The sequence below is a fragment of the Miniopterus schreibersii genome (genome assembly GCF_964146895.1).
Source record: "Miniopterus schreibersii genome assembly, chromosome: 14".
NCBI classification, from domain to species: Eukaryota; Metazoa; Chordata; class Mammalia; order Chiroptera; family Miniopteridae; genus Miniopterus; species Miniopterus schreibersii.
The window spans coordinates 6,673,149-6,694,825 of record NC_138114.1 but is presented as its reverse complement, the minus strand read 5'-3'; the positions used below and the strand labels follow the sequence as shown (position 1 = coordinate 6,694,825).

Below are 21,677 nucleotides of genomic sequence, written 5' to 3'. Positions count from 1 at the left end.
CTACAGTCTGAGGCTCATTAAGAGACTGAATAACAATCAACCTCTGGGAGCTTTGAGTCTTTGCCTGATTTGCTTCTGGACCCAGGGCTTGGGAAAGCAGACCGTGGTGAACATCTTGGTCCTGTCCAAACATACCTGGTGCCAGCAGAGAAAACCACAAGGTGTGGAGAATAGAAAGCTTCAAACAGGATACTCAAGGCCAGTCACAAACAGTGTCTGACATTGGCCTGTACCAGAGACCATCCCAAAAGACTGTGAGTCCTAGAAGATCTACCTAATACTTAGAAAAAATCCAAACAGGCAGCCAAAATGAGGAGACAAAAAAAAAAAAAGTCCCAAATGAAAGAACAAGAGAATTCTCTAGAAGAAGAGCTAAATGAAATGGAGATAAGCAATCTATCAGATATAGGGTTCAGAATACTGATCATAAGGATGTTCAACAGCATAAGAAAAGAAATGAACACTATGAAGGAAATTAAGAAAGACATAGTAGAAATAAAAAATACATTGGAAGGAATAAACAGTAGATTAGGGGAAACTGGGGATCAGTGAATTAAAAGACAGGGTATAAAAAATCACTCAATCAGAGAACCCAAAAGAAAACACAATTAAAAAACAGGAGGACATTCTAAGAGAGCTGTGGGACAGCATGAAACATAACAATATTCGCATCACAGGAGTGCCAGAAAATGTAGAAAGTAAGCAAGGGTTAGAGAGCCTGATTGAAGAAATAATGGCAGACAGCCTTTCTCACCTGGTAAAGGAAAAATTCATGCAAGTTCAAGAGGCACAGAGAGTCCCAAGCAAGAAGAACCCAAAGAAGCCCATGCCCAGAAACATCATAATTAAAATACCAAAAATTTAAGACAGAGAATATTAAAGGCAGCAAGAGAAAAGCAATCTGTTACCTACAAAGGAGCTCCCATAAGGCTGTCAGCTGATTTCTCATCAGAAACTCTACAGGCTAGAAGGGAATGGCATGAAGTATTCAAGGAAATGAAAAGCAAGGATCTGAAACCAAGGCTACTCTATCCCACAAAGCTATCATTCAAAATAGATAGTGAAAGAAAGAGCTTCCCAGACAAAAAAAGGCTAAACTGGCCACCAAACTAGCATTGCAAGAAATGTTAAAGGGACTGCTGTAATAAGAAATAGAAATAGAAAGAAAAAGAAACATAGGCATAAAGAAATAAAATGGCAATAGATAAATACCAGTTAATAATAACCTTAAATATAAATGGATTAAATGCTCCAATCAAACGACATAGGGTAGCTGAATGGATAAGAAAACATGACCCAAATATATGCTGTCTACAAGAGACCCATCTCAGAACAAAAGACTCACACAGCCTGAAAATAAACTTCTGGAGGATTTTAGGGGAGAGATGGACAGAAATACAGTCACAGTAGGGACTTTAACACCCCACTGACTTTACTGGATAGATCATCTGGACAAAAAATCAACAAGGAAACAGTGACTCAAAATGACACACTAGATCAGATGGATTTAATTGACATTTACAGAATATTTCATCCCAAAGCTACAGAATATGCATTCTCCTCAAGTGCACTTGGGACATTCTCAAAGATAGACCACATGTGAGGACACAAAACAAGACTCTACAAGTTCAAGAAGACTGCAATCATATCAAGCATCTTCTCAGACATTTACCCAGTGGAATACTATGCAGCTATAAAAAAGAAGAGTCTCTTACCCTTTGAGACAGCAGGTGGGACCTGGAGAGTATTATGCTAAGTAAAATAAGCCAGTCAGAGAAAAACAAATATCACATGATCTCACTCATATGTAGAATCTAATGAACAAAATAAACAGATGAACAAAATAGATCCAGAGACATAGAAGCATGGAACAGACTGAGGGATCTCAGAGGGAAGGCAGGGGGTGGGTGGGTGGGGAGAGATTAACCTAAGAACTTATATGCATATATGCACAACCCATGGACACAGACAATAGTGTGGTGAAGGCCTGGAGGGGGGATGCAGGGTGAAGGGGATCAATGGGGGGAAAAGGGGACATTTGCAGTACTTTCTACAATAAAGATAAATTAAAACATTAAAAAACAAAAAAGAAATAAATTTGTGAGATTAGCCAGGTTTCCAAATACTGACATTAACTGTTGGTTCAGATCTTCAAAGGCCACTATTTTCCTTCCCAAGCTCCGCCACCCAACCCTCTTTAATTTTACCTGTTCCTAGTGCTGCACTAACTATAGGGTGGAATCCCAGATGCTTCCGGCAGCTGTGCATTATTAGTAAGAGATGGAGCTTTGTTATTAGATTGCATTTTATTATTTCCTTCAGCTCAACATGTACCTGATATTGAAGGGCTCTCCCTATGGATTTAGATTGAGACATACTGCGAATGAGGTGGTTTATTGTTTCTGTGGACCCAGTTTCCTTGCAGCCAGGTGAGAAATCCCAGCCTGTGCGGCGGAAGGACAGGCTGGTGTTGCCTTGCTCTGACTGCTAGTGCTGGCGTCCATGGCCCAAATGGCTGCTTTTGTTTGCATCACCGAGTGGCGCCTGAGGCAGGTGCTGTTCTTGTCCCGAGGAGGAGATCAGTAGGCATTTAGCACGGCTACCCTGGCCTCTTGGCACAGAGGGTCTAGTTTTCCATCGCCTCCTGGGGAAACAAATAGATTTCTCCTGTGGCCAGCTCTACGTACAAGTTAATGTCATATAAGGACACACCTGGCTTCCACAGGCATGTGAATGGTTAGCTGGCCTTTAATAGAGCATTAATGGGTTGCAAAGGGTTTACTTCTGAGCAGAGTGAGGGAGGCCTGATGCCAGTCTGCCTGCCAGTAGCTCACCAGCAGAAAGAAAGCCTAAGAATATTGCTGACAATACCACGCACTGCTGGTGTAGCAACACTGTGTTACGAAGCCTACACAGATTAACCAAGTGAAGCAAAAGCTGTCTGAAGACAACTAATAATAAACACACGTTATTAAAAGGCAACCCCCAAGCAACTCGTCACCTTATCTGAAGCCTAGGGCTAACGCTTCATTTTCTTTTTGTCCCTCTTCTGTTCCCAGCGTCTGGGAAGAAGCCAAGGGCATCGGGCACCTCACTGTGTGGTTTAGGATGTGCTCGCTCACGTGCCACAGAGCACAGGCCTTAAGGAAGAATTTAAGGCTCAGGAAGAAACCAGTTTGAATCTGGGCATCACTTCAACTAGAATCGGAGGACACTTGAGAGAAGGCAAAATGCTGGGTGGACGGATTTACCAAATTCCAGGTCTTTGATGTTGCAGTGGAAGACAACTTCTCCATTCACCGTGAGCTCTACCACATTCCAGTCTTCTATCTTCTCTAGAATGACCTGGTGTCCATCTGCAGCCAGCACAGCTGGGAAAGAAAGAAGAAAGAAAGGGATCTGGGTGACAGGATAGACTCCCGGTTAACATGACAGGCAGCTTTCTCCTGGGTGGCAGCCGCTGGCCTGCTCTTCAGCTGCTCACGGCTGTAACTCGACCCTCCTGGTGGGCACCTACCTGGTGCTGGCCCAGTGGGCCCTCACCTTTGCTGAGCATAGCTATAGACCTGAGCATTTTGAGATTGGTTGCGATTGGATACAGACCCCTATGACCTGTGAAAATATGAGCTTTCTCTAGGAAAAGTTTTTGAGGTTTCCTTATAGAAACAATACTCAATGTTTTAGGGAATTTGGGAAATTAGGTATCTTCTTACCCTGCTGATGGAAATATAAATTTGTCACCTTTCTGGAGGACAACTTGACAGTACATGATAAAAACCTTAAAAGCCTAAAAAAATTAGATTTAAAAAATGATTCTAATCTCTGGCTCAGGAAATTGTACTTATAAGAAAGCTTCCTAAGGGAAAAAAATAAAAAATATATAAGCAGATTTTTTTCAACAAGAGATTTTGTTCTGTAGTTTTACAATTGCAAAATACTGTGAATAACTTACATGCCCAATAATAAGAGGGTGACCAAGTAGATAGCGGTAAGTCCATAGGATGAGATTTTATTTGGATATTTCAAAAAGTGTTTATAAATTTTTAACAGCAAGAAAAATATTTGTAATATAAGCAAAAATCAGTTTGCAGATAAACTATATATTCAATATTAATTAAAATATGTACATGTAAGAGAAAAAAAAGAAAATACCCAGTGATTATTAGAAAAAAGTGTTTTTTAAAAAGCACCTTGGGGACCTGCATTTTGCTTCTCACATTCAACAGCTCCTTCCTTAGAGAGCAGCTACAGAAGCCTGGTTCGGTTCATTCTCTGCCGGGGAAACGTGAGAGTGTGTGGGCTTAGCAGAAATGATGTGCCCTGAGCAGCCCGGAGCCCCAGTGTTTCCAGCATGTTTCCCCCCAGGTTTTTGGCGTGTTCACCTCCGACACCGGCGTTAGAGTTGGCCTGCCTCCTTTGGCAGTCTTCATGCGTCTGTGAGAATTTGAGTTAGGATGGAGAGAGAAATCAGATGGGGACATGTTTTTTAAAGTCTTAGCATTTCAATCAGTCTGACGTGGAGAAAAGCAGACAGTTTTGTCAGTTAATTGTATTTAATTACAGAGACAATTGCTTTTTCAAAATGTTGGCATGTCCACTTCACCTTTCAATCAGTTCAACAGCAGCAAGCCCCAACTGTGAACATTTTAATTGCGTGATTTTGATTTCACCTCTGGAAAGGAACTTCAGAAAGGAACTCAGCGAGGATCTCCATTAACAAGATAGCGCTCCTTGGGCACCCAGTGGTGGCCCTAATTGACTTTGCGTCAGCTAACCCACTCTCTACAGAACTCCTGCATCTTTCTGTTTGGCATAATTATGTTATTGTATCCCATTTAAATGTTTTGTTCTTAAATATCTTTGGAGGCAGGCACTCAGCTTGGACCAATGACTTGTTTAAATGAAGCAGACCACCCAGTTTGGAATGGCCAGTGGTTCCTCTAGGAAGCACAGATCTCTACAGGCAGGGATTTCTGGGGATCACACACTCCCCCAGCAGCACCCTCTCAGGAGTGGGGAGGTGTAGCTGGAGAGGGAAAAGCTCCCAGTGGGTAGATAGGAGGCAATTCAGCCTCTGAGACCTTGGCTTTCCCTTTTCTGAATATGTTCATTGGAAATGTTGTTCAACGTGGTAGGAAAAATAGGGAACGAAACAGCTTCTCCACTCCCACTTACCCCCACCTCTGGGGGCTGGGGGCCAAGGCCTGGGATCTCTGGACAGGAAGGTGCAGGCGCTGTCTGGGGCTGGTCACAGTGAATGCAGTGTAAGTGAGGAGGGGTCTGCAGGGGACACCTTGGGCAGGTGTGCACCCTGTGGCTGCTGTGACCCTTTCCCTCCGGCCCTGTCTGACCAAGCCTCATGCGGCCCGTGAGCTTGGGGCTTGTTTTATGAGAACAGTGGCACTCTTCATGGCAAGGTAGACCTAAGAAGCTGGATTTGATCTAATCAACCCACCCTATGGAAGCGGGGTCTGCATGAGCGGATGACGCCCAACAAGAACTCCTAAGAGATCAAATTACTCCTCTCTATAGCCTCTATATGGTCACAAAGCATAGGCTCTCGGGCATATGTCTCCCCCACTGACCACAACACCTTCTTAGTCCCCCAGGTGCCCAGGGTTAGTAAAGTTCATTGAACAAACAAGCTCATAATGGCGCTGGGCACCTCCAATGACTCTTTTGGACCCTGAGTGACCTAAGTCTGATTCTGGTTAAAGTGATAAGTCTCAGCGTCTAGGTCATATATCACCCTCAGTATACCCATCCCTTCTCATCAGCCCAGGACGCGTTGAGCCCTGAGGGTGGCCAGAGCGGGCTTAAGGGCTATAACTCGAAGAAGCACCAGAGTTCCTGCAGCTCATCCAAATGCCACCTTCTCTACATGGAGGACCCATTTGTTCCTGGGAACTGCCATGGAGTTGTCTATTCAAAGAAAGGTCAGATAAATATACTCCCTGCAACAAAGTCTTTGCAAAGGCGGTGGCTAAACTCCAGCATAAATCAACCAGGAGCTGTAAGGCCACCCGCAGAACGCCTGCTTCTTTGAAGTGGTGCCTCATTCGTCAAGTGGGATCAGGGTAAACTGAAGGGACACGGAAAAGCCTCCCTGTTCTCAGTGCCGGGGGAACCGTGCACCATCTGCGAATGATTTAAACGCTGCTGGCTAGGAAGTCAGGCAAACCGACCGGCAAGCACCTCCCCGTCTCTGCTCTGCACAGAGGCAGCGCTGAGGGCGTTAATGCGTGTGGCTCATGCACAGCTGGGGGGGGGGGGGTGCCACACAGAGCATCGTAACTCGGTAAGGCAGACGGGATTCTTATGGGTCAGCTTCAGTCCCTCTAGCTCCCTGTAGCAGGTCATCTGGCAGACCTAGGCACAGCAGGCAAAGGGCAACATGGCCAGGGGAATTGCTTAGAACTTTTTGTTAAGCATTAGTTTAGTTTCATCAGTATTGAGGCCATAGTAGAGACATTTTTGCTGAGCTATTATAATTCGTGGGTAATGAAGAAAGAACAAAAATGATCAGATTGCTTAAGGCACCGTAAGGTCAGGAAAGATCAAACATTATTTCCAAAGCCAGCAGGGCTTCAGGAAATGATAAAGAGCTATAATTTTTAAAGAAACACACAGAATTCAGTTGCAGATTTTACAGATGAAGGTGTGCAGATGCACTGCTCTGTGCTTGGTGTGATGTACGGTTGATCTACAGTGGTGGGGAGTGTGGGACGGGAGGGTGGGACAGGGAGGGTGGGGCAGATGCTGCCTGCTTGGCTTCGGTTAACACTCTGGCACTTGTCACCGGCCCTCAGTAAATATTGCTGCCAGTATAATGTGAGTCATCATTCAGGAATATACAAAGCTAATTTTAAAAATCAACCACCTGCTGATACCTTGCAATACTCAAGTCTCCCCCAACGGTAAAAATTCTCCCCTTGATCTCAAAACACTCCTCTCCTCCCCTACTGTGAGAAGAGCTGCCTCTGCTCTTTGCTTCCTCTGCCCACTCCTTTGTCTCCTGCACTCTAGGTCCTCAGCCCACCTTCTCCTGAACTTGTGTTCAGAGGTGAAGAGCCATCAGCATTCAGAGGCTCACCCAGTGCTCCCCTGCCCCTCAGGAGATGGACGCTCTGACCCACCTCCTTTATTGCTTTAAAATACTTTTACTCTAAAATTTTATCAGGTTATAAATGTAACACAGACCCGCAATTTAAAGTAAAACCTTAAAAATTATAGAAACGGACAAAAAATTTAAATCACCCATAATTCTCTCCCCTCCCCCCCTTTGTCTTATTCAGTAGAGGTGGGATCACAATGTACATGAAATTCAGTAACATACTTTATTCCCTTAACACTGTGTCGTGGGGATCCCGCCCTGTCAATATACATAGACCTGCTGCATTGCATTTCATGTGACAAATGTACTGCAGTTTATTCAGCCATCCCCTTCTCTAGTTGCTTCCAGAAAAATTTTCACTGTCACCAAGAACTGTAAAGGAAGAGCATGCCTCTGGTACATATGCACTGTGTGTGAGTGAGCGTGTGTGTGTGTGTGTGTGTGTGTGTATGCGTGTGTGTGTCTAAAATTAGAAATGGAATAGCTGGATTCCACAGTATATGATTACATTTTGAGACAATGCCAAGTTGCCCTCCAAAGTTACTGTGCCAGGTACCCCCCACCTCAAGCCTTTGAGGACACTTTTTTCCAGGCCCTTCATCAGCCATGAGTTCATCCTTTTCTAGAGATAACTCCTGCTTAACAGTTTGGTGCCCATTAGCCATTTTCTTCTTGAAATTCTCTCTCATTCGCTTCCTATGCCTCCAGGTTCTTTCCTGCCTCAGCACCCTGTGAGGGACCACTGCCAATGTCCTGCTGTCTGCCTGGTTCTGCTTTTCCTGCTTCCTCTGCAGTCTCACCTCCTGTGGTTTTAGCATTCAGCTCCATGCAGGTTCATTTTAATATTTATTGATCTTTAAAATATGCCAGGCACAGTTCCAGAAACAGGGAATAGCAGGAAACAGAACAGAGAAGAATCCCTGCTCCCTTAGAGATTGACAGTAACACAGTCATAGTGGGGAATTTTAACAAACCACTGACATCAATGGATAGATCTTTTGAACAGAAAATCAACAAGGAAACAGAGCCTTAGATGACACACTAGATCAGATGGACTTAATTGATATCTTCAGAGCATTTCACCACAAAGCTGCAGAATATACATTCTTTTCAAGTGCACATGGAACATTTTCAAGAATAGACCATATATTAGGACACAACACAAGTCTCAGTAAGTTTAAGAGGATTGGAATCATATCAAGCATTTTCTCTGATCACAATGGTATGAAACTATGAAATCAATGACAAAAAACCCCCCCCTGAGAACCACACAAACACATGAAGGTTAAATAACATGTTACTAAACAACAAATGGGCTAAAAATGAGACCAAGGAAGAAATCGAAAGATACCTTGAAATAAATGAAAATGAGAACAACTCCAAATATAAGGGACACAGCAAAAGCAGTCCTAAGAAGGTTATCCATAGCATTACAGGCCTGCCTCAAGAAACAAACTGATGGTTGCTAGATGAGAGTGGGATTAGGTGTAAAAGGTGAAGGGATTACAAAGCACAAATTGTTAGTTGCAAAATACTCATAAGGATGTAAAGTACAGCACAGGAAGTATTGCCAATAATATTGTAATAACTATGTATGATGCCAGGTGGGAACTAGACTTATTTAGGGGGATAGCTTTATAAATTATATAAATGCCAAATTACTATACTGTACACCTGAAACTAATATAAAATAATATTGAATGTCAACTGTAAGAAATAAATTTTTAAAAAGGCAACTTTAAATAGGTAAGAAAGCATTGTAGCATCTTTGCCCTGGCCTTACCTCCTTCCTGGCTCGGTGGCAGCCCTTGTTCATAGTGTGAGCCCTAGTCCCTGTTTCCAGAGGGAGCATAGGAGACCTTATTTGTAAATTCTTGTTTGTCTGTTCTAACCTGTCTGGGGACTACCTAAAGGATTGACACAAGATGCTCATCTTTGTTCCATCTAACTTGGAACTCACATAGAGTATGAGCAGAGCTCAAAAACATTGTAAGGCAAGTGGAAAATTTTTAGCTGTCTGGGAAAAGACTGTTGAGACATAAAATACATTTCATAAAGCTTGGGAGGAAAAGCTGGGGAGAGAGTTTCTTTAGGAAGTTAAAGCATTTAAAAGCACTTATGTAGACTGGAGAATTTAGCAAGCCAAGGCATGCCCAGAACAAGACACAAGTCCAGAAAAAACTTGAGGAGATCCTAAGATTTCGCACTGGTTGTTCTATAGACTCAGTGAAAGCAGGAAGTAAAGGCTAAGGCATTGTAAATAGCTTAATTGAGTGTTAAAGTAATGTCTCAGTATAGAACAAATACACAAAGAACAGGAGAGGCTTTCATGTTTTGTTTTGATTTGTTTTAAGGCTACTGGCATTCACAGAGATCTCTGTTGAAACACTGGCTGAGCACAAGCTAAACCTTCAACAATTAAGAACAGCAAACCCTGGGGGCTGGGGGGAATCTGACTTCCAGAGTTACCACCTTATAATATTCGATTATCTGGTTTCCAACAAAAAATTAAAAAGCATATAAATAAACAGGTAAGTATTAGACATTCAAAGGAAAAAAATAAATTGATGAAAACTGTCTCTGAGGAGATCCAGACATTAGGCTTATTTTAAATGAACTATCTTAAATATGCTCAAAGACCAAAAGGAAACCATAGACAAACAGCTAAAGGAAACCAGGGAAATGAAGATGAATTAAATGAGAATATCAACAAAGGTAGAAATTCTTAAAGGAATCAATAGAAACTCTGAAGTTGAAAAATACAATACAGTAGTCTTCCCTTTTCTGTGGGAGATACATTCCAAGACCCCCAGTGGATTCCAGAAAGTGCAGATAGTAATAAACCCTACATATACTATATTTTTTCTATACATACATGCATATGTTAAAATTTAATTTATAAATTAGGCAGAGTAAGAGATTTACAACAATACCTAATAATAAAATAGAACATTATGACAATATACTATAATAAAACTTATGTGAATGTGGTCACTCGTTTCAGGGGATACCTTGCTGAGGTCTTCATATGGTCTTAGTGCTTTCTGGTGCAACAGTTGCCATCAATCAAAACATGTTTTCTGTTCATGTCTTCCACCCACATTCTGATACTTTTTCCATCTTAACTGAGCACTTATCAGACACTGTGACTGTAACTTTTGCAGTTTGAAATGTCATAGGAAAACTAGCACAAATTTTGTTTCCCCTTTTCACAGAAAAAAGATGAAATGGAAGTACTCTGTCAACTGGATAAAGAGTTCAAAGTAATAGTCATAAAGATGCTCATAAAACTCTGCAGACAAATGAATCAACTCAGTGAGAACTTCAACAAAGATAAAAATTATAAAAAAGAACTGAAGAATATAACAACTGAAATGAAAAATACACTGGAGGGAATAAACAGCAGATCAGATGATGCAGAAGAATGTATCGGCAATCAGGGAGACAAGATAGTGGAAATCACCTAATTGGAAGATTTAAAAATAATTTAAAAGAATGAGGATAGCATAAGAGACCTCTGGGACAGCACCAAACATACTAACATTCAAATCATAAGGTTTCCATAAGGAGAAGAGAGAGAAAGGTACAGAAAACCCATTTGAAAAAGTAATGGCTGAAAACTTCCCTAACCTGGCTAAGGAAACAGACATCCAAGTCCAGGAAGCACAGAGAGTCCCAAACAAGATGAATTCAAAGAGACTCACACCAAAACACATTACAATTAAGTTGTTAAAAGTTAAAGATAAAGAGAGAATCTTACAAATAGCAAGAGAAAAACAACTAGTTACATACAAAGGAATGCTCGTAAGACTATCAGCTGATTTTTCAACAGAAACTTTGCAGGCTAGGAGGGAATGGCATGATATATTCAACATGATGAAAGGGAAAAACCTACAACCAACAATGCTCTACCCAACAAGGTTATCATTTAGAATTGAAGGAGAGATCAAAATTTTCCCAGACAAGCAAAAGCTAAAGGAGTTCCTCACCACTAAACTGACATTACAATAAATGTTACAAATAATTCTTTACATGGAAAAGAAAAGGCCAAAGATAGAAATAAGAAAATATATGAAAGAAAAACATCTCACTAGTAAAGGCAAGTATATAATAAAGGTAATAGAACAACCACTTATAAATCTAGTATGAAAACAATTAAAATTACAATAAGTACATACTTATCAATAATTACTTTAGCCCAGTCGGGTTTGGCTCAGAGGTTGACCTAAGATCCAGGAGATCGAGATTTGATTCCCAGTCAGGGCATATGCCTGGGATTTCAGGCTTGATCCCCATCTGGGGGCTTGCAGGAGATAGCTAATCAATGACAACTCTCTCATCATTGATATTTCTCTCTCTTTCTCTCTCCCCATTCCTCTCTCTGAAATCAATAAAGATATATTAAAAAAAAAATAACTGATATATTAAATGTAAATGAACTAAGTGCTCCATGCAAAAGATACAGGATTACTGAATGGATTTAAAAAAAGAAGAAGACCCTTACATGTGTTGTCTACATGAGACTCATTTCAGATCGAAAGACACACACAAGCTGAAAGTAAAGGGATGGAGAAAGATATTTCATGAAAATGGAAACAAAAAAGCTGGGATAGCAATACTTATATCAGAAATATTAGTCTTTAAAACAAAGGCTATAACAAGAGACAAAGAAGGACCCAGTAATTTAACTTCTGGAAACTTACCTGAATAAAATGAAACACTAATTTGAAACGATATATGCATCCCTGTGTTCACTGCAGCATTATTTACAATAAATAGCTAAGATATGGAAGCAACCTAGGTGTTCATCAATAAATGAGTGGATAAAGAAGTGGATATATGTGTGTGTGGGATATTACTCAGCCATGAAAACCAATAAAATCTTGCCATTTACAACAACATGGATGCACATAGAGGGTATTATGCCAAGTGAAATAAGTCAGAGGAAGACAAATACTCTATTATTTCACTTATATGTGGAATCTGAAAAACTTAAATGGACAAACAAAACAAACAGACTCATGGATGCAGAAAAACTGATAGTTGCCAAAAGGTTGGGGGTGAGGGAAGGACAAAAGGTGAAGGGGATTAAGAGGTACAAACTTATAGTTATATAAGTCACGGGGATGTAAAGCACAGCACAGGGAATGCAGTCAATGATATCACAATAACTTTGTATGGTGATGGATACTGGACTTTTCATGGTGATCACTTTGTAAGGTATATAAATGTGAAATATCACTATGTTGTACAACTGAAACTAATATAATATTGTATGTAAACTATAATTCAAAAGAGCTTTACATTCCAAAATAAAAATTTAAAAATAAATAAATAAATAAAATGTACAAATTGTTTATTGAATTGTTTATTTCTGGAATATTCCATTTACTATTTTTGGACTATGGTTGATTGTAGAAAGTGAAACCACAGATAGGAGGGGACTACTAAAACTAAAAAGGAAAATTGTCTAGAGAGGTGATATAGTTGAACAGGTGAGCTGGTGTGGAGTGAGGTGAGTAGTGGCTGCTGTGTGGAGGCTGTGCATTAATAAATGTATCCATGGAGAACACTGAAAACTCAGGATTCAAAGTCCATTAAAAATTTAGAAACATACCTCTTACATGGAAACAAATCAATAAATTCTGGAATAACCTTGGACAATAGTTACAAAATTTATTATTATGAAATGGGTTTATGTATATTAATCAATAATAAGAACTTTCAAAAAATGCTGGAGTGGTATCTTGGTCTGCTACAGATTTAGATGCAGCAGACCTCAGGGAAACATTCACCAACTGAAATACATAGTCAGGAACAAAAATGACCTTACGAGTCGAGAAATTATAGAATGATGCACAGTGTCTCTAAAGAAGATGATATCAAAAGGAGCAATTTTATTTGCGTGCTTCTAAGCCACGGTGATGAAGGAATAATTTTGGAACAAATGATCTGAGAAAATTAACAAGTTTTTTCAGAGAAGATTATTGTAAAATCTAACTGGAAAACCCAAACTTTTCATTATTCAGGCGTGCCAAGGTACAGAAGTCGACAGCGGTATTGAGAATGACATGGTGTGTCAGAAAATACTAGTTGGGGCAGACTCCTTGTATGTGAAAGTCAAAGGATGAATCCTGGACCACCCAGTCACTTTGTGCTGTGCTGAAACGGTACGTCCACGAGTTGAGCTTATGCACATTCTCCCTCAGGTTAACTGAAAGGTAGCAGCAGATGAGTCCTTTTCCCATGACTCTACTTTTTGTGCAGAAAAGCCCAGATTCCATATATTATGTCTATGCTCACTAAAGAACTGTACTTTTATCACTAAAGAATGACTTTTTACCACTACAGGATGATTTTTTTTTTAGTTCATATGACAAGTGAGGGAAATGATATAACTGATATTGCATTTCCCTTCATTTAAATCTAATCTAATACTCCAGTTGGTACTTTGAAACTACCATGAAGCTACCTCAAACTCAGAATCAGGTAGTGGAAATTGAATTTAGTTAGGAGTACATACATGGCTAGTGGTAAAATCATTATGAGAGGAAATTATTGTAAATTAACAGCTCTCATAATTAGCAAGTTTCAGTGATGCTATGTTATGAATTTTCAAGTAATTATGGAAAAAGTTAAACATTGCTAGTTGTAGACTCTGAGAAAGAAGATACCTACTAAAAAGGACTTCCAGTGGCTAACTGGGCTAAGGGTAAGAGATACTTCTTTTTTATAGCTGCATAGTATTCCATGGTGTAAATGTACCACAGCTTTTTTAGCCACTCTTCTACTGATGGACACTTGGGCTGTCTCCAGATCTTAGCTATTGTAAATTGTGTTGCTATAACCATAGGAGTGCATAGTTCTTTCTGATTGGTGTTTTGGGTTCCTTAGGATATATTCCTGGAAGTGGGATCACTGGGTCAAATCGCAGGTCAATTTTTAATTTTTTGAGGAAATTCCATACAGCTTTCCATAGTGGCTGCATCAGTCTACGTTCCCATCAGCAATGTACTAGGGTTCCCTTTCCTCCACACCCTCACCAGCACTTGTTGTTTGTTGATTTGTTGATGGCAGCCATTCTGACAGGTGTGAAGTGATACCTCATTGTGGTTTTAATTTGCATCTCTCTGATGATTAGTGACTTTAAGCATTTTTTTATATGTCTCTTGGCCATCTGTATGTCCTCTTTGGAAAAGTGTCTATTTAGGTCCTTTGCCCATTTTTAAATTGGATTGTTTGTCTTCCTTTTGTTAAGTTGTACAAGTTCCTTATATATTTTTGATATTAACCTGTTATCAGATGTGTCATTGGCAAATATGTTCTCCCATAGTGGCCTCCCTTTTTGTTTTGTTGATGGTTTCTTTTGCTGTGAAGAAGCCTTTATTTTGATGTTGTCCCATTGGTTTATTTTCTCCTTTGTTTTCCTTACCCTAGGAGATGTATCAGCAAACATATTGCTATGAGAGATGTCTGAGATTTTACTGCCTATGTTTTCTCCTAGGATTTTTATGGTTTCACGTCTTACATTTAAGTCTTTTATCCATTTTGAGTTTATTTTTGTGTATGACATAAGTTGGTGATCTAGTTTCATTTTTTTTGCATGTGCCTGTCCAATTTTCCCACCACCATTTATTGAAGAGACTGTCTTTACTCCACTGTGTGCTCTTGCCTCCTTTGTCAAATATTAATTGAACATAATGGCTTGGGTCAATTTCTGGGTTCTTTGTTCTGTTCTGCTGATCTGTATGTCTGCTCTTATGCCAGCACCGGAATGTTTTGATTTTAGTGGCTTTGTAGTATAACCTGATATCTGGTATTGTGATCCCTCCAACTGTGTTCTTTCTCAAGATAAGGTTATTATCTATTATCTAATAGATACTTATCTATTGCCATTTTAATTCTTCATGCCTATGTTCTCTCTCTCTCTCTCTCTCTCTCTCTCTCTCTCTCTCTCTCTCTCTCTCTCTCTCTCTCTATTTCTACTTCTTATTATAGCAGTTCCCTTTACATTTCTTGCAATACTGGTTTGGTGGTAATAAACTCCTTTAGCCTTTTTTTTTTTGGTCTGGTAAGCTTTTATTTCACTATCTAGCTTGAATGATAGTCTGGCTGGATAGAGTAGTCTTGGTTTCAGATCGTTGTTTTGCATTACCTTGAATACTTCATGCCATTCCCCTCTGGCCTGTAGAGTTTCTGATGAGAAGTCAGCTGACAGCCTTATGGGAGCTCCTTTGTGGGCAACAGATTGCTTTTCCCTTGCTGCCTTTAAGATTCTCACTTTGTCTTGAATTTTTGGCATTTTAATTATGATGTGTCTGGGCATGGGCCTTTTTGGATTTTTCCAGCTTGGGGCTCTCTGTGCCTCCTGAACATGTGTGACTTTTTCCTTCACCAGGTTAGGAAAGTTTTCTGCTATTATTTCTTCAAACAAATTCTCTATCCCTTGCTTATTCTCTTCCTCTTCTGGTATCCCTATAATGAGAATATTGTTACATTTCATGTTGTCCCACAGCTCCTTTAAACTATCCTCCTGTTTTTTAATTGTTTTTTTCTTTTTGGATCTCTGATTGAGTGATTTTTTTTTTTTCTACCCTGTCTTCTAATTCCTGATCTGATCCTCAGCTTTCTCTAATCTGCTGTTTATTCCTTCAGTGTGTTCTTTATTTCTGCTATATCATTTTTAATTTCCTCCATAGTTTCCATATCTTTGTTCATGCTGTTGAGCATCCTTACAATCAGTATTCTGAACTCTGTATCTGATAGATTGCTTATCTTCATTTCATTTAACTTTTCTTCTGGAGACATCTCTTTCATTTAGGGCTTTTTTTTTTTTTTTTTTTTTTTTGTATCCCCATTTTGCTTGCCTGTTTGGGCTTTTTTCTATGTATTAGGTAGATCTGTTAGGACTCTCAGTCTTTTTGGATTGTCTCTGGTTCAGGCCAATGTCAGAAGCTGGCATTGTGACTGGTCCTGAGTACCCTGTTTGGAGCTATCATCAACCCTCAGCTTGAGGTCTCCTCTGCTGGGACTGGATATGGTTGGACAGGACCAAGATGCACACCAAAGTCTGCTTTTCCAATGCCTGGGTTCAGAAGCAGATCATGCAGACTCAAAGCACTCTGAAGTCTGCCTCTGTCTGCAGACTGATTAACCTAATTCTCTTAACGAGCCTCAGGCTGTAGAAACTCCTCTGGGTAGGGTGAGTTTTCCAGCAAGGTGGGGCAATTGTCACCCCCCCCCATCAAAAGTAGCAAATTTTCTGCTGGAGAACGATGCCCTCTGCAGTATGGGGGAATGACTCAGCACAGGAATCGACAGGTACCTTCTGAGCTCTATCTCCAGAGCCCACAATCCTAGATTCTCCTCACACAGCTCCAGTTCACTCTGCCCTCCCTCTGCTGGAGCCCAAGGTGAGTGGCTACACATGACACTTTGTGTGTTGGCCCTATAAGAGGATGCCTGCAGTACTAGCCATTTCTCCCGGGCTGACAGAAACCCTGCTGCTTTTCACAGCCAGATGTTATGTGGGCACCTTTCTCAGTTCTGGTGCTCTTGGCTGGGAAGCCCAGCCTGGGATTTAGACCCCAGAGTCCTCAGTGGGAACCCCCCACAGCTGAGATATCCCTCCAGACCTTTAGTTGCTGCCTGCGGGAGCCCAGCCAGCCTTCTCGTGCCTCTGCATTTCCTACCAGTTTCTATGTGGTCTCCACTTTTCCTCCTTGGTTATGAGGGTGCTCTCCAGTTCACCTTCAGTTGCAGTTGATTATTCAGGATGTTTTTTCTATATTTTAGTTGTAATTCCAGTTTGGTCCTGAGAGAGTGTCAGTGTAGCTTCTACTCAGTCTGCCACCATTTTTAATCCTTCTGTCATTATTTTTAAAATAGGTTTTTAATTCCTTGCTCTCTCTCTTCTCCTTCTGGTATCCTGATGATGTGAATGTTGGTATGCTTGAAGTTGTCCCAGAGGCTCCTTACACTATTGTAATTTTGTCTTCTTTTTTCCCCTGTTCTGATTAGGTATTTTCTGTTTCCTTATCTTCAAATCACTGATATGATCCTCTAATTTATCTACTCTACTGTTGATTCCTTGTAATGTATTCTTCATTTTAGTTAGTGTATTCTTCATTTCTGACTGGTTCTTTTTTATGTTTTCTGTCTTTTTGTTAAAGTTCTCATTAAGTTATTCTACTCTTCCTCTAAGTTCACTGAGCATCCTTATAACCAGTGTTTTGAACTCTGAATCTGATAGATTACTCGTCCCCATTTTGATTAGTTATTTTTCTGGAGTTTTTGTTGGTTCTTTAATTTGGGACATGTGTCTTTATCACCTTATTTTGGCTGCCTCCCTGTGTTTGTTTCTATGGATCAAGGAGTGCTACTACATCTCCCAGTCTTAGTGGAGTGACCTTATGTAGTACAATCAAACCTCAGTTCTTGAATGTCTCCCAACTTGAACAGTTTGGCTCTTGACTAACTTTGTTCATGGAGTGTCTCAGTTGCCAAACAAAACTTTGATTCTTGACCCAACGACCTTTTCATGCTGATACCTGTATGATCAGTCACATGTCTCTCGGGTCACAAACAGGAGAGAATGTGTGAGTATGAGTCAGTTTACTGCTAAATCTTAAGTCATTAACCTCTCAGGAAATTGTGCTGTGAATATTTTCATGTTTTCTTGCTACTTTTTATTATTAAATATGTGTAATAAGTCACCATGGGTCCTAAGAAGGTTAGTGATAAGGGTAAAGTGAAAAGAAAAGTTATGAGAACAACAATAGAACTTAAAAAAGAAATAACTGCAAAATAGGATAGAGGTGCTCATGTGTCTGATTTGGTTACCTAGTATGGCATGGCAAAATCGACTTACCACAATTTTAAAGCATAAAGGGGCCACCAAGAGTGCTGATGTTGTTAAAGGTGAGAAAGTGCTCATGAAACAATGGTCACAGGCAATTAAAGAAATAAGAAAATTATTGTTGATTTGAATAAACAGAAAACAGTTAGCTGGTGAAAACTTTTTGGAGGCAATAGCTCTCAACATGAAAGTTAAATTCTAGTTTTTACATAAATTTTCATCTTTTTCTGTACATTTCATTTCCTTTTTGTTAAAGTTTCACATCCTTTTGTTTTTAAAGTGTTTACTTGTAGATTAAATGGTACATTAGACATGTACCATATATAAGGTTAAAATGGAATCATTTGGGGGTCTGGAACAGACAAATTCAATTTATATTATTTATAATGGCAAAAAATGCTTCTTTTTTTTTTTTTTTTTTAAACAAATCACCTCTTGAACAGCCTTCTGGAATGAATTAAGTTTGAGAAGTGAAGTTCCACTGTAGATCTCATGCAGCATCCCCTAGTCACCTGAGCTGAGAGCTCCAGGTGTGCTGTCCATTTTGGCTGTGTGCACACTCCTGGTGTAGTTGAGCCTTGATTGCTGTTGGCATATCAGTGGGATGGATTTTCCTCTAGGCTGATTGGCTGTGCATCCTGGCTGTGACCACTGTGAAGAATCAGCAGTGCAGGGGCCTACCCCACAGAACAGAACTCACTTCACTAGGTCTCAGATACCTGCCAAGTCCACCCCTTGAGTGTGCTGCTTGTTGAGGTGGTTGGGTAGTGCTTCAGAATCTTCTGAAGCTGTCCACTGTATGAGCTGGTTCTGGGGCCTTCTGGGAGGTGTGGGTCAAGGTCAGCTGCCACCTGTGTCCTTCCCAGGGCCACCTGGCATGAGCTCCAAAGAAATCCACAAATGGCTGCTACTTATACTGGGCTTGGAGGTGCCTGGAAAAGCCCAAGCTGAGAATTACAGCCAGCAGCCTCTAGCACTGAGCTTGGAGTCACTTAGCAAGAGGTACAGGGCATGCTGACTTCAGGTGCTGCTTGTTTGAGAGGTTTAGGAAAGTTGGCATCATGAGCCAAGAGAGATCATTAATATGGAAATGCACTGGAAAGGGCTTGGGTGGGTCACAAGTTGGGTGAAGCTGGGTCTCTGGGAATCACCTGGGTAGGGCTAACAGTGTTGGGTTGATGGAAACTCAAATATGGTGCCTGTCTGCTAGCTCTGCTGGGGGAGGGCTCAGCAAAGGAACAATGGCCTCTGCCAGCACTTCTGTCTGGGAGAAAGCTGCCGCTCCAGCTCTCATCCCAAAGCCAGACAATTCCGTTCCTCCCATATGTCCCTGGTGCCTTTTAAGCTGCTGCCCCAGTGCTGGAGCTCAGAGCGAGTGAGACCTAGAAAGTCTGCGTGTGGGCCCTTTAAGAGGCTGGTGACTCCAGAAGACTTCATCTCACTCGGCGACAATCTCCGCTGGTTTTTATAGCCAGAAGTTCTGGAGATTTCTCTACCTGGCACTGGAACTCTGGGCTGAGGGTTCTGGTGTGGGGCTGGAACCTCTGGATTCTCAGCGGAACCTTGGCAGCTGAATTATTCCTCCTAATTTTTAATTGCCACATGTGGGTGTGGTGCCAGCCTGTTATGTGTCTCCACCCCTCCTGCCAGACTTGATGTGGTTTCTTCTTTATACCTTAGTTATAGGACTTTTGTTCAGCTAGATTTCAGGCAGTTCTGAATGATGGTTCTTCTGTAGTTTAGCTATAATTTTGATGTGGTTTTGGGAGTTTCCAAGTACACCACCATCTTGATTGGAAGGCAGATCTACCTTATTTTTAAGGATATACTGTAGCTGCTTAGTCTCATCATGAAGACTCAGTGTCAGGCTCTCTTCTCATTCTATGTGTTCTTCCCAAGTCAATGACTCGTACCTTTCTATCTCCAGCACAGATTTTTTTTCTCTGAACTCCAGAACTGCAGGGCTGACTCAGAACCTCTACCTACATAGCTGAAAGCACATGAAGTTTAATGTCCAAAATGAGGCTTTGTTCCTCGGATGAACATCTTTGGTGTTCTCAATTTTAGTGTACAGACTTCCATCCATGAGCACTTGGCTCAAGCCAGACTAACTAGATCCAGAGAGCAGCCTCTTGACCCTTGCCTCCCCTCTACATTTATTTAGGGAATACCATTGCTTTTACTTCTTTATGGAAGCTACTGTCATGTCTCCCAAGGACCACTCCAACAGCCCCGACTTGTCTCCATGCTTCCATTCTTGACCCCCTTTAATCTGTTCTCACAGCAGCTACAGTTTTATCTCCCTGCCTAAAACTTTTCTATGGCCCTGCAGGATCTGGTCCCTGTCTACCTCTCCCACCTCATCTTCCTGTCAGTCCAACAAATACATCATTTGCTCATGTTTCCAGGGTTTACAGATATTAGTCCCTTAGTTTAGAATGCTCTTTCTTCTCTTTACATGATTACTTTCTCCTTACTCTTTAAAGCTGAACTAAAATATAATTGCAGCAAATAAATCTTTCCAGATCTTTCCCCTCTCCCCTCCAATTATGGCCAGTGGCAGGGCCCACTATGACTATGTTCCTCTGTCAGATTCCCCGCACTATTGTCAGTTAGTAGTCAGCAATGAGAAGGTTACTTCAAGGACATATATCTTTGTTCACCAGTATGTTCCAGGTATCTAGAAGAGTGTCTGACACATATTAGGTGCTCAATAAAGGTCTGTTGCATGAATAATCAAGGGATAGACCCCCACCATTTTTCAGCCAGCCCTATGACCTTGGAAAAGTCACTTACCATTCCTGATCCTGTTTCCCACTGTGTAAAGCAGAGTATGTAATTCTTTCTATCCAGGTAACTTGTGTACACTGCCTGGCACCCAGTGGGCCCACAGAGCATGTTTGTTTGTTTGCATTCTTATACTGAAGCAATGGAAGCCAGAGGAAGATACTAAATCATCCCAGGGTGGTGAAGGTTCAGGAAAGACTTTCCAGAGGAGGTGACATTTAGTCTGATCTGAGGAAAGAAGGAGGTCTAGACAGAATCCACAACCTGCACAGATGCTCAGAGGCTAGGGTATACCTGGGCACACACAGGTTGGTGGCCCTTGGCACTGGCGCTTGGCTGCCCACCTTGCAAGCCCTCCAGGCGGAAGGTGCGGTGCTCCACAGATAGGCCAACAGCACTGTATGGGCCATAGCGCAAGATGACCACCGCATTCTTGGGCATGGCTGGTCCTCCTGCCAGGGCTATGATGCAACACACACTGCTAGGTAACTGCTCTTCAAGCCCTTAGGAGTGGGCGTGGCTGGGCGTGGTCGGAGTGGGTGAAGGTGGAGCTTGAGGATCCTCCATACCACTCTGCTTCTCCCCCCCCCCCCCCCCAGTGCCTGGTGTAATGGGTGAGGGTGAGGAGTTTCCCTTCCTGGACACCTGCACCACCTTCTTTGTGCCCACTGCTGTGGTACACTGCTGGTGGTTGGAGATGACTTGCTTTAGTGACTCTCGCAGCCAGTTAAACATGGGATTTCAACCTGGTAGGGAAAATGTTGATAAATAACAACAGCCAATATTTAGAGCCAATTACAGAAAGTTTGTGTCAGCCAACACACTAACACTTTCCATATGTTATCTCATTTAATCATTTCACCATCCTTATAAAGTAGGTCATATTTTGTTATTTTGTATTTACAAAACTGAAGCTCA

At 41.2% G+C, this 21,677-nt stretch overlaps 1 protein-coding gene and 1 pseudogene across 2 annotated transcripts; one reads left to right on the top strand and one right to left on the bottom strand.

Annotated features, from left to right (window-relative positions):
* Positions 1–2,579: 2,579 nt before the first annotated feature.
* Positions 2,580–21,200, bottom strand: LOC308566960 (UPF0728 protein C10orf53; the record flags this gene model as incomplete). Its single annotated transcript, XM_081158036.1, has 3 exons — positions 2,580–2,644; positions 3,252–3,371; positions 21,104–21,200. The coding sequence occupies 3 exons, from the start codon at positions 21,198–21,200 to the stop codon at positions 2,580–2,582; spliced, it is 282 nt and encodes a 93-aa protein (XP_081014162.1).
* LOC308567162 (caspase-3 pseudogene) lies at positions 12,665–13,442 on the top strand (annotated as a pseudogene). Its single transcript has one exon. The product of its transcript is annotated as a caspase-3 pseudogene (transcript).
* Positions 21,201–21,677: the final 477 nt, after the last annotated feature.